At 51.2% G+C, this 13,188-nt stretch overlaps 2 protein-coding genes, 1 long non-coding RNA gene and 1 pseudogene across 4 annotated transcripts in view; 1 reads left to right on the forward strand and 3 right to left on the reverse strand.

Annotated features, from left to right (window-relative positions):
* LOC129137279 (uncharacterized) overlaps positions 1-13,188 on the forward strand; it is an 87,279-nt gene that overhangs the window by 12,423 nt on the left and 61,668 nt on the right. The window lies entirely within an intron of this gene.
* TNP2 (transition protein 2) lies at positions 5,799-10,751 on the reverse strand. The gene is made up of 2 exons (XM_001141940.6): positions 6,805-10,751; positions 5,799-5,954 (listed from the first exon to the last, which is right to left on the reverse strand). Exons 1-2 carry the CDS (start codon positions 7,202-7,204, stop codon positions 5,938-5,940), a joined length of 417 nt encoding a protein of 138 aa, XP_001141940.3. The 5' UTR covers positions 7,205-10,751; the 3' UTR covers positions 5,799-5,937.
* PRM3 (protamine 3) lies at positions 11,137-12,807 on the reverse strand. The gene has a single exon (XM_001142027.5). The coding sequence runs from the start codon at positions 11,543-11,545 to the stop codon at positions 11,222-11,224; it is 324 nt and encodes a 107-aa protein (XP_001142027.1). The 5' UTR covers positions 11,546-12,807; the 3' UTR covers positions 11,137-11,221.
* LOC112205948 (small nucleolar RNA SNORA48) lies at positions 12,063-12,186 on the reverse strand (annotated as a pseudogene).

The following is a 13,188-nucleotide window of genomic DNA, read 5'->3' on the forward strand; positions in this document are numbered from 1 at the left end:
GACTCGTCTGGAGGAAGGGAGAGGGCTGGACTGGACCTCTGCCTGCCCTGGAGTGATGAGTCCCTCTGTGGGAGAGCGTTCTGGGTCACCTTGCCCAGACCAGCAAGCCCAGAGCAGGAGCTGATGTTATATCCACATGCCTTTACTGCCTCTCCAGATTCAACAGAGCTTCGCTGAGCACCCATTAGACACATTCACTGATGCTCATTCCTTTTTTATCCTCTTTTTCCTTCAATTTTCCTCCCTCTAGGTAACCCAGGCACCAGCTTGGTCTGTTCTTTGGGATCTTTTTTATTTTTATTTTTATTTTTTGATACTGGGTCTCCCTCTGTCACTCAGGCTGGGGTGCAGTGGCGTGAACACAGCTCACTGCAGCCTTGACACCCCCACCCCACCCCCACTGTGCTGAAGCAATCCTCCTGACTCAGCTTCCCATGTAGGTGGCACGTATTGCCATGCCCAGCTAATTTTTTCATTTTTAGGGAGACAGAGTCTCACTTTGTTTCCTAGGCTGGTCTCAAACTCCTGGCTTCAAGTGATCCTCCCTCGTGGGCCTCGCAAAGCGCTGAGATTATAGGCATAAGCCACTGCTCCCACCCTGGGGTCTTTTTCTATGCATCTACATGCTTGTATTTTGACCCATAAAAATGATGTTCCTTGGCCAGGTGTGGTGGCTCATGCCTGTAATCCTAGCGCTTTGGGAGGTCGAGCTGGGAGGATCACTTGTGGTCAGTTCGAGGCTGTGGTAAGCTATGATTGTGCCACTGCACTCCAGCCTAGGTGACAGAGCAAGACCCCAATTATTTAAAAAAAAAATAGTATTCCTTTGTGTAGGACTTTTCCCTCTATCAATGTCATGTGTTTCTCCATCTTGCACTTTCCACCCAACAGATACTCTGGCAATCTGGCTAGATCACATATAGATCGACCCCATGCTCCTGAAGAACTGCATGATACTCCTCAGCGTACGTTCATTTAGCCGTCCCCGGTGGGTGGACACATAGGTTGTATTTTTGCTCTTGCAAACAGCGTGGCCTGCACCTCCCTGTACAGCCTCTTGGCACACATGTGATAAACCGTTCTTACCGTTTGAATGTTCATAGGTGCCACCCAGTCACCTGCCAGCGTGCTGTGCACATTTACCTTCTGGGCAAAAGCATTCAACAATGTTTCCCCATGCCTTCACCATTATCATACTTTTTCCATTTTTGCCTATTTGATGATTTCGTAAGTGGTGGCTTCTCATTGTTGCTTTAATGCCTGCTTCTTCTTTCATTTATTCAACAAATACTTACTGCACTCTTAATATGTGCCAGGCACTGTGCTAAGTCCTGGAGATGCAGCAGTGAACAGCATGGCCTCCTCGGTTCTCTTTACAAAGTGTGAGACGCACTTGAGACTCAGAGAGATTAAGGAATAGTCCTGGGGTCACCCAGCGAGGGAATGGGGGAGCTGGGATTTGAAGCTGGGTCTGTGTGGCTGCAGGGTTTGAGATGTTTTTCCTTCCGAATCATAGCTCATATGAGCATCTCCACCAGAGTCTGCCCTCTCATCTGACCCACTCCATTCCCGACTCCTGCCCCAACCCAGGACCACTGCATTTCCCCTTGGTAATCCCTCAGGCCCACAGGAGTGACAGCCCTGCAGGTAACCCCACCACAGGACAGGCTGCACCTCATTGCTCCCCAAACCTAACCTCACCCCCCAGTAGCCCACTGAAATTAAATCTCTGAGTATCAAGACAGCTCATCTTCAGAACCCACATACTCTCTTGCTGGCTGGATTTATTGTCTGTCTCTCTCCATTTCCTGAATTTGGGTCTCCAGCAGGCCTGTCCCCAACCTGCTGCCACCCACCCCAAGCCGAGCAAGTGAAAGCATGAATCTGTGGTTGGATTATTTTTTCCTGTCATCATTGTACGTCTGACTGTACAAGGGTGGCGTGTATTGTGAGTGCTTGCCTACATGTGTGTTTCCTGTGGGAAGGGTCAGGGGAGGTGACTGAGAGCCTTCATGCACATGTAGGGGTGTGTATGTGTATTTGGGGTCCACATGTGAATGTGGGTCTCTGTGTCTGAGTGGGTTTGAACAGCTGCTTCTTCATACATGTGGCCAGGAGTTCGAGGCTGTGGTGAGCTATGATTGTATATGTGACTATCCGTGTTTGTGCCACCTTTGTGTTGGTTGTGTTGGTGTTGGTTTCAGGGAAATGTGGAGTTAAAGGTAGGTCCATAAGCCACACGTGTGACCCAGTCCATTGGCTTATAATAAAAGATTTACCTTCAGTAATCATATCATAAAAGGACACTGCCCAGGAAGTAGGGAGGTCCTTTGGTGAGTGGGGCTCAAAGTCCCTGACTTTATGTCTAACCCTGTCTCCACTTCCTCTTTCAAAATATGTTCCCCAGAAGGGCCTCCCTAAGTCTTTTGCACCGATGTGTCAGTGACTCTCATGGCTTAATGTGGCCTTACATTTGGGAACCAGTAAGTTTTGGGCAAAACATGAATCTCTTATCTCAGACCTGCCTGCCAGGAGTCCTTGACCAAGTTGTTTCACCTCTGAGTCTCAGCTTCTTCATCTGTACAGTGGGACCAATAATGTCTCTTGTTGAGGAGTGTGGATTCCGTGGAAATATTTATGTCAAAACATCTGGCATCTAGTAGGTGCTCGATAAATGGAATTCCCGAGTATGCTTGGGTGCTTCCCCACACCCTCTCCTAATAGAAACAACCTGGAACATTTCCCTGCTGTGAGAGGAGGATAAAGGGACCCAAGGAAAGGAGACTGATGGTGACATTGAGTGACATTGATCGGATGGACCAGGCCCTCTCTTGGATGCTTGCAGGTGCATTATCTCAATGAACCTCCACTGGGACCCCTCCAGGCAGGCACCATTAGCCTCCCGTTTTACAGAAAAGACCAGGATGCAGACAGGGGACATGACTTGCTCAAGGCCACACAGCTGAGATCTGAAAGAGGACCTTCCATGTCATGCCACTGCCTGGGACGGGCTCAGCAAAGCTTGGAGTCCTGCAAGGCCTTCCCCAAGACTCCTGGGCCCATTTCCCTTCCCTGCAGACAGCCCATCACCACTCATTTCTACTCCTGCCCCACCTCCCTTCACCTGTTCACCCTGTTCCTTCAGCCCAAATGTCAAATGCAGCACAAAAGAAAACAAAGTGACCCTGTGTCTGGCGCTATGCTGGGCACCTTATCACACACCAGGCTGCTGGGTACCCCGCCCCCCAGTATGTCAGAATGATGAGCCCATTAGACAGAGGAGGAGAGTGAGGCTCAGAGTGGTCTAGTCCCAGCCGCCGCAGCTAGGATAGTGAGAACTAGGGCAGACTTGAGTCTGACCCTAAAACCAAGGCTGGTGGGTATGAAGGTCAGAAGCCAATTTACCCAAGACCCTGACCATTCCCCAGTCCTTTTGTCTGGCAGCCGGCATTCCTTCACGAAAATCTGCCTGGTACTTTTTATGCCATGTTAACAGCAGAGGTTTACTGAGTGCCAAGCACTGAGCCCAGACACCATGTCACATGCATGACACACTGACCTCTCCCAACCTCCCAGCAAGGGTGCCCATTTTACAAATGAGAGCAGGTTTCCTACTTGGAAGCAGGGTTCTGTCTGGTTCACCCTTATCTTCCCTCCTTGGCCTTAGCCCAAAGCCCACACAAGTGGGTGCTCAGTAAATGTTTGCGAAAGAGGAATGAGGAAGGCAGGACTCTGGGCATTATCTTGGGAGGAACCTCCAGCCCACCTGTTGTGGAAAATCACCCCGCTAGACCGGGCTGCCATTCTGCCAATTGCTGTACCCTGTCCCATCCCCTGCAATCCAGTCTCCACACAGCAGCCAGCACCACTTTGAAAACACACACCAGGTGGCTGGGCGCAGTAGCTCATGCCTGTAATCCCAGCACTTTGGGAGGCCAAGGCAGGCGGACCACGAGGTCAGGAGATCGAGACCATCCTGGCTAACATGGTGAAACCCTGTCTCTACTAAAAATACAAAAAAGTTAGCTGGACGTGGCGGTGTGCACCTGTAGTCCCAGCTACTCGGGAGGCTGAGGCAGGAGAATGGTGTGAAGCTGGGAGGCGGAGCTTGCAGTGAGACGAGATGGCGCCACTGCACTCCAGCCTGGGCGACAGAGCAAGAGTCCATCTCAGAAAAAAAAAAAGAAAAAAGAAAACACACACCAGGCTTGGTGCAGTGGCTCACGCCTGTAATCCTAACACTCTGGGAGGCCGGGGTGGGAGGATTGCTTGAGCTCAGGAGTTTTTAAGACCAGCCTGGGCAACATAGTGAGACCCCATCTCTACAAAAAGTAAAAAAATAAGCCGGGCACAGTGGCTCACGCCTGTAATTCCAGCACTTTGGGAGGCCAAGGCGGGTGGATCACTTGAGGTCAGGAGTTTGAGACCAGCCTGACCAACATGGTGAAACCTCTTCTCTACTAAAAAAATACAAAAATTGGGGTGTGGTGGGAAAGGAGAGGGAGATCATTAGGACAAATACCTAATTCATTCAGGGCGTAAAACCTAGATGACGGGTTGATAGGTGCAGCAAACCACCATGGCACATATATACCTGTGTAACAAACCTGCATGTTTGGCACATGTATCCCAGAACTTAAAGTAAAATGAAATAAAAATAAAAAGCAGGGACAAAACGCCTGCACAGTGGGAGAAAAAAATACAAAAATTAGCCAGGTGTGGCAGGCACCTGTAATCCCGGCTACTCGGGAGGCTGAGGCAGGAGAATTGGTTGAACCCAGGAGGCAGAGGTTGCAGTGAGCTGAGATGGCGCCACTGCCCTCCAGCCTGGGCGACAGAGCGAGAAGTCAAAAATAGCTAAGCATGGTGATGCATGTCATGCTACTCGGGAACCTGAGGCGGGAGGATGGCTTGAGCCTGGGAGATCAAGGCTACAGTGAGCCATGATTGCATCACTAAACGCCAGCCTGGGTGACAGAGTGAGATGGTCTCAGAGAAAAAAGCACACACCAGACTCTATCAACTCACCCAGTTGAGACCCTCCCCTGACTTCTCACACCAAGAATAATGTCCAAGCTCCTTCCTGCGGAGATTGGTACAACCCCGGCATGGTCTGGCCCCCACCTGGTGCCCCCAGCTCATGTCCCAGCACCTTCAGATTCTATGCCAGCTCCTCTGGAACACAGGTTCTAACCCAGGCTCATTCCCTCACGGGGACATGACATCACCCTGCTCCCTTGATACAGCTCATTCTGACAAGTCTTGTGTGTTTGGACTGTAAGTTCCATGAGGGCAGGGCCTTGTGTGTTCTCTAGTTCTGTTCCCAGAGCCCAGCACAGTCCCTGAACAGACTTTGGTCCCTTAGTAAAAGTTTGTTGAAATGGCTGCTTTGAGGAACGTTGAGGTTGGTACTATGTTACAGAATCAACAAGTGAGACTCAGAGGTTGGTCACAGTCCAGGGTCACACAGCGAGTACGAAAGATGAGCCCGGATTCAAACTCAGGATGCTCTGGATTGCAAAAGGCACATTCTGAACCCCTCTTCCTGTCTCCTGTCGTGTTCTTGGGCTACATACATGTGGATCACGTGAATAGGTTGTGGACATGTGTGCATCTTGTGTGTCCACACGTGTACACACCCATGTGGGAACGTACAGGGCAAAAGATTGTTATCCAAGCAGAGTGGACTCTGCAGGCTTCTTGGCATCCTACCCCCATTCATTTCTGCCCCTGTGCAGGCCCCCAAAACACATAACACCTTTATTAGTGAAATCAAAATGACTATGACTACTCAGGGATAGTCTTCCAGGTACAAGCTTTAATTAGTGTTGCGTAGAAATCACCATAGTAACATGTTCCTGCAAGAAGATTGACTTCATCCTAGCATTTTCTCCTTTGGGTGAAACACACAGGAACAAGCCAAGGAGTGCGGTCTCATTAGTTGGATTTCCGTCCTAAGGGATAAGAGTGGGAAAGGAACCTTTAATAGCTGAGCACTTCATGAAGTCAGTGACCTCCTTGACCTCCTGTAAGGTCTTACAACTACTCATTTGTGATTGAATATGGGACATAGATAGAGTTTAGACTACCGTCAGTGTCCTTTTGACCTATGTGAATCCAGGTATCCATCCATTTATCCCTTCCGTTTGTCATCCATCCATTCATTAGTTCACTCATTCCATTCATTTATTCAACATTTCGTTCCCATTCTATCCCATTAGTCTAGATATCTATTCTTCTATCTGTTTATTCAATTACTCTATATTACTCTGTTAAGATAATATTTAACCAATCAAACCAACCCATCAAAACTTCTACAACTATTTAACTCTATTTCTAACCAATTCATCCACCAACCACAATCTTCAAACTAATCATCTACCTAACCAACCAAATAACTAGCCAGCCAGTGCATTCATCCATTTATCCATCCATCCAGCTAATCGTATCCAAACTTCCTATCATTCAGCCAATGCATTCTTCCAACTATCCTTTCTATTACCTATTTATTGTTTACCCACCCAGTCATCCACCCAACCTCTCAACTCCATTCATGCTTTCATCTAGCTTATCTGCTATCTGTCCATCTTTCCATCCTCCTAATCAACCCATCCAATTTCAAAGATACTGTCCGTCAATGTATTATACATTCAGCTAGCCAACTGCCATTGTTTCTCTTCTCCCTCTTCCTTCTTGCCTGTGGTTCCTCTGTGACCTGGCTGCAGCCTTCCTCTCACTGCCCCCAAGGTCTGCTCCCCATCATCTGTGGGCTCGGTGGCCCTTCCCCACCTCCTTAAAGGGTACCTGAGCTCCGCGTCTTGGTTTTGTACACCTGCTGGATCCTCTTGGCCATTTTTTTCGTTTTCAGCTTGCCTTCCAAGTTCTTTCTGTTCTTGGGGCAGCTGCAGTGCAGGATGGTGGGCCGCATGGGAGAGTGGTGGGAGTTCATAGTCTTTTTGTGGCGCTTTGGTGGTGGACTAGTGTTGGGACTCTGGCTCTGGTGGCCGGATGAGCTGTGGGCTCCAGTTGGGTTGCGGTGGCTGGCCGGTCTCTGGCTGGAGCTCCGACTCCGGCTGCCACAATGGCTCTGTCTGCAACTCTGGCTGAAGGTTTGGCAGTGGCGGGTGCAGGTGCAGCTTTGGGGCTGAGAGTTGCTATGGAGCTGAGTGTGGGTGATAGGAAGGCTGTGAGTCTTGGTGTCCATAGGAGGCCACGTTTGGAGGGGCAGGGCCTCCTCCTCGTCCTCTCCCAGCAGGCCTAGCTTTACAGAGACCCTGGCAGCCCACCTGGTTACATAGTTGGGGCTGATTATGATGGCACAGGCCACAGGGGTGTGAGAGATGTGGCTCAGCCAAGACAAAGCCCCCTACCCCTTACCCTCACCCCCAGGCTGGGGCAGCTCTCAGGGGTACCCTGGGGATAGTCCCAGCTACTGGTTCAGGGTAGGAGCCCTTGGGTCAGATTAAGCTGAGTCTGCATCCCAGATCTGCTTTTTCCACATGGTCAGCCCTGGGGATTCGCCTGAACAAGTCCCAGTTTCCCCATCTCTGCAGAATAGGGATAATAATTGTACTGACCTCATTCGGACATTAGAAGAATTATTAATAAAGGAGAGAATTTATATCAAGCAGTTAGCTCAGGCCCAGCCCACAATAAGAGCTCAGTAAACATCACTGACCAGCATCGTCAGGTGTTTTTCTTAACGCCCTGGGCAACTTGGGTGCCAGGAGTGCAGCCCTGACCCTGGTGATGGCAGCTGAATGGTGGGCAGTTGTTAAGACAGATGATTAGTGCCCAGATGATGGGGAGGTGATGAATTGGTCAGATGGCTTGGTGGATGGATGAAAGATGAGTAACCACATGGACCAAGGGGTGGTCCTGGGGCTCGCTTGGCAAGCCTACCTCCCCAGCCAGATCTAAAGTCGGGAAATTCAGAGCCGGGTTCAAATCCCAGTTTGCACTGATGTCCAGTCTTGGGTAGGCCATTGTGGTTTCTGAGGCTTAATTGCCTTATGTGACAAAGGGGTGTCTTTCCTTCTTTCCTGGTATTCTTGTGAGCCTGAGATGCCTGTCAAGCTACAGGAGGCCCTTGGAAACCCGTCTCTCTCCTTCAGTTTCTGCCTCTTGATTCTCCTCCCCTCCCTGCTAACGAAGCCTTGCCATACCGTTTGAATCACGCCGTCCCTGCTCAGATACCCCAGTACCTCTAGAAGAAAGCCCAGACTTATGTTTGAACACTAAGCCATTTGATCTTCTAGTCTTTGGGTTTCCATCCAGAGCCCTCCACCCCTCCCTGTCTTGGCCGATGCCTTTGGGCTTAGCCCTTGGCCCTGTACTTTCCCACTTCTCTCTGCATGGAACTTCCTCTGTCTCTGTCTGTCCTCCCCGAGCAGGCCTCCGGCCCAAGCCAACCTCTCACTCTGCCCATGTGCAACTTTGCCTCTTGCTATGAGGATTTGCAATCGTCTGCTTTTATGGAAGTTTTTTTCTTTTTCTTTTTCTTTTGAGAAAGGGTTTTGCTGTGTTGCCTAGGCTAGAGTGCAGTGGCACGATTACAGCTCACTGCAGCTTCCACCTCCTGGACTCAAACGATCCTCCCACCTCAGCCTCCCAAGTAGCTGTGACTACAGGTGCATGCCACCACATCTGTCTAATTTTTTTATTTTTATTTTTGTAGAGATGGGGTCTCACTTTGTTGCTTAGGTGGGTCTTGAACTCATGAGCTCAAGGTTTTCTCCTGCTTTGGCCTCCCAAAGTGCTGGTACTACAGGCGTGAGCCAATATGCCCAGCCTTTGCAGTTTATTTCTTAATAAACATGTCAAATTTCTTACAGTGAGAACTGCTTTCATTTACTGAATGCTTTCTACGTGGCTGGGCTCTGGACCTTACCCTCTCCAGGCAGCTTTGCCCTCAAACCTCACAGTGACCCTTTGTAGTGGAATGAATGGCAACCCCCAAAAATCTATGTCCACGTTATAACTCCTAGAACTTGTCGATGTGATATTTGGAAAAGGGGTCTTTGCAGATGTAATTAAGCTAAGAATCTTGAGATAAGCATGTTGGCTTAGCTGGCGGGCCCTAAATCCAATGATAAATGTCCTTATGAGAGACAGAAGAGGTGTCACCCAGGGAGAAGAGGAAACCATGGGAAGATGGAGACGAGCTTGGAGTTGTATGAGCTAGAGGAGGCAAGGAGGGATTCTCTGCTAAGGCCTCCGGAGGGAGATCAGCCCAGCTGGCACCTCGACTTCACACTTCTGGCCTCCAGAACTGCAGAGAATACATTTCTGTTGTTTTAGCCACCAAGTTTGTGGTCATTTGGTATGCCAGCCCCAAGAAACTTATGCACCCCGTGAGGCAGATACTATGATTACATTTAGCAAAGAGGGAACAGGCTCAGAGAGGTGGAGTAACCAGCCCAGAGTCCCTTAGCCGATCAGGGGCAGAGCCAGTCATATTCAGGTCTGGCCTCCTCTCGAGGTCACTAAGGGATTCTCGGTGATTAGAGGGACACCTGCAGCAGGGTTCTCAGGGCCCTGCCTCGGGTGGCCTCAGCAGGTCCGGTTGTGGGGTGTATGCTAGACCAAGCCGTGAAGACTCTCTGGGTCTCTGGACCCCCCTTCCCATGGTCTCCTGCTCTTCCACTGCCAACGCCCCACTTTCCCACCCTCAAGCACATAGCCTGGAATGGGGATCGTGGCCTGCCATCAACCAGCCTCTCCTCCACACACCTTTCCAGTCCTCCCAGGGAGGGCTGACCTCTCCCAGCAGCAGGTGTGCGGCACGTCACATACCTGCCCCCGCACCCATGACAGTGAACTCTCTCCCAGGACAATGGGGACTTTGTTTTATTACCAGGGCCCCTTGTGACTAGCACCATGTGGGGCATACACCAGGGACTCAGCTCATGTTTCCTGGGCAAATGAATGGGTGGGTGGACCTTTGGGCCTTGGACAAAAGGACAAAGCTGACCAACCGAGTCATTTGTGGGTCTGGGAGTAGTGGGATAACAGGGCCTCCGTTGCCCTAGGCCATTGCAGGGCAGAGCCGTGGCCTCCCCTCAGGGTAGCCCAAGGCCCCTTCCTACCTCAAACATGGCCCCCAGAGAAACCGAGGCTTCCCTGAAAATTCCCCAGCCCCACTGCCACGGTACCAACTAGGATCCCCTCGGGGACAGGCGATCAGCTGATCCAGAGAATTAGCTCAAGGTGGCTGGTGCTTGGAGGACTGTGAGGGAGTGTGGTGGAGATCACATTTGTGGCTTCTTTGGGATGGAAGGAGTGAGGGAGGAGCCGGCAGGAGGGTGTGCAGCAGACGCACTCCGAAGCTCCTTGCGGAAGGCGCACCGAGCCCAGAGCGAGAGGATGGGGCCTAGGTTCTGTGTCTGTACCCAGTCGCCTCCCTGGGCCTCTTTTGCCTACTGCTCTCATGGGGCACTGTCTCTGCCCCCAGGGCTAGACCCCTTGAAGAAGGCAGGAGTGAGCTTCCAGGTAGGGGTGCAGATGGTTGCCAGCAGCATAGACTGGCAATGGAAGAGTCTGCAGCCAAGAAGGACCCAGAGGAACCACCATGACCCCAGCAACAATCCCTGTCCTAGCTCAGCACTGACTGGTGCCAGGCCTGGTCCCACCCATCACTTGAGGTAATTTTTCTGATCAGCTGACCCATGAGTAGCTATTAGCTTCCCCTGAACGCCGGGAGGGGCAGCCTGAGGCTCAAAGACACGCAGTGACTTGCTCAAGGACACGCAGCTACCAGAAAAGAAGTTTGAACCCAGGTCTGCTGAACTCCCAAGCCAGTGTTCTTAAAAGACTGTCCATAGTTGGGGCAGCACAGTGGAGACTGCGATGAAGGCAGTTACCCTGTCCTGCTGGGTGCTCTCGGCTGGGGTGTGCTGGGACTCGCAGAGGAATTTCCCCTGTCCCAGAGATGGGAAGATTTGGCGGAGATGATTTCCCCCTCTCAAAGCCCCTCAACCTCTGGCTGGGGCTTGGGAACAAGGTCACCGAGCCTTGCTGTTCAGCCTTCCTTGGCAGCTGGCCTCCCTCCATGTGCACCCACACACACATGCCTTCACACATGTGCACACGTGGGACCACAAGGGATAGGGTGAGGGGAACCAGAGACAGGGAGGATTCCTCAGAGACTTTTTATTGAGTCTTCTCTGAACACTGTCGCCGGAGCAGCAGTGGGCGTCCCTTCCTGGGCCTTCGTTGCGGGTCAGGAGGGTGTCTGCTTGGGCTCGGGGCTCTGCTGGGCCTCGGCGTTGTCCTTCTGGCCCTCCTCCTGCCGCTCAGGCTCCAGCAGCAGCAGCTTGCCCTGCACTGGCAGCTCTTCTTTCTCCTCCTCTTCCCCCTCCTCCTCCTCTTCCTCCTCTTCCTCGCCCGCTGATGACAAGGAGAAGTTATCCTTACTCACACAGGCCACGAGCTTTTTCATGGAGGATTCGTGGCCCCGGCCGTGGCCCATGCTGTGGCCCGTGCTGTGGCCCGTGCTGTGGCCTGGGCTGTGGCCTGTGTTGAGCTTGGCACAGCGGGAACCCATGGTCTACGTTGCCTGTCTCTCTGGACAAGGAGGTGAGGCAGTGGGTGAAGGGGCTGCGAGTGGGGGCAGGATGCTGACATCACAAAGGGAGCCCATCCCCACTTGGGAACCTGGGTCTGAGCCAACAGTTAACTCAGACCTCAGCCACTGGCAGCTCCCAGCCCCTACAGGGGAGGTCTGCAAGGCTGAGCACTGGGGCCAGTTCAGATGCCACACCATAGTCCTCATTTGCCCTGGAAAAAGTTTCCCTTGTAGCTGGGATGGGAGTTAGGGATTGAATTTCTAGAAGCAGGAAGGGCACACACAGACTCCTCCCCACATCCCAGAAATCGCCAGCCAGAGAGAGCTGTCTCTGTTGAGTTTCTTGACTGCTAACCCTTGGAAATAAATCATCAAGCTGTGTGTTTAAAATGTATGCACTCTGTAAGCTCATAAAACTCAGGAACCCTTGGAACTCTTCCTTCGGGGGCCTGAAAGTGTGAAATCTTCTTGAAAGGCAATGGCTCCTAAGCATTGTTTGTTTGTCCAAGGCATGGGAACAGGCCAGAAACCAAGCTGGGATGAACAAGGGGTTGCTTTGTCCCTGACTGATGCAAGATGGACACCACCAACCAGAGGCCACTCTACCCAGGTCAGGGTGGAGTGACATCCTCTTAAGTGTTTTGGGGCCACAGAGAAGACATCATGGAGCTGCCCCTTGGCAAGGTTCCACATCTGTGCAGCACAATTTCAGCATGGGGGGAGGGGGCTTAGGACTTTATCTTTTATACATTGAAATGAGTCGTTTGTACACTGCAATGGTATTTTTTAAATATAAATTTTTTGAGGCCAGGCGTGGTGGCTCACACCTGTAATCCCAGCACTTTGGGAGGCGAGGCAGGCAGATCATCTGAGGTCAGAAGTTCCAGACCAGCCTGGCCAACATCGTGAAACCCTGTCTTTACTAAAAATACCAAAAAAAAAAAAAAATTTGTTTAGCTCCTCCAGCTACTCAGGAGGTTAGGCAGGAGAATCACTTGAACATAGGAGGTGCAGGTTGCAGTGAGCCAAGATCGCACCACTGCACACCGCCCCAGTGACAAGAGTGAAACTCCGTCTCTTTTTTTTTTTTTTTTTTTTTTTCAGAAACTCGTTGCTTCCTAAAGATTGGTCATTTCTGAGCACCAGGAATCCATATTCCAACATATGGATTGGATCTTGCCAGTCTTATCCCCCCAGTCCTCAGTGGCTATGGTTGGCTAAATACCTCTCCGAAATGCCCCCTTCCTGATCCTGGAATCTATGATGTAAGGATTGTGAGATGGGGAGGTTATCCTGGGTTGTCCAGAAAGTCCCTCAGTGCAATCACAAGGGTCCTTTATTTCAGACAGGAGGTAGGAGTGATGCAGCCACAGGCCGAGGAGAGCAGGCAACAAGGATCATATTCTGCCTGGGTCTCCAGAGGCTTCAGCCAGCACAGGCCTCACACAGCGCAGCCCATTACTCTGCATTCATCTACTCCTTGCCTTTTGCCCTCTCTGTGCTGACCAAGTTGTTGCTGGAGCATGCCAGACCTGTTTCCCACCTCGAAGCTGTGGCCTGCACTGAGCAGTGCCCCCACCTCTGCCCCCACCGTTTACACTTCCAACCACCCAACACTCAAG

Source organism: Pan troglodytes, chromosome 18 (assembly GCF_028858775.2).
Source record: "Pan troglodytes isolate AG18354 chromosome 18, NHGRI_mPanTro3-v2.0_pri, whole genome shotgun sequence".
NCBI classification, from domain to species: Eukaryota; Metazoa; Chordata; class Mammalia; order Primates; family Hominidae; genus Pan; species Pan troglodytes.

Excerpts from the sequence above, each read along its gene's own strand:
- TNP2 (XM_001141940.6), bottom strand. The coding sequence starts at position 7,204 with ATGGACACCAAGACTCACAGCCTTCCTATCACCCACACTCAGCTCCAT.
- PRM3 (XM_001142027.5), bottom strand. The coding sequence starts at position 11,545 with ATGGGTTCCCGCTGTGCCAAGCTCAACACAGGCCACAGCCCAGGCCAC.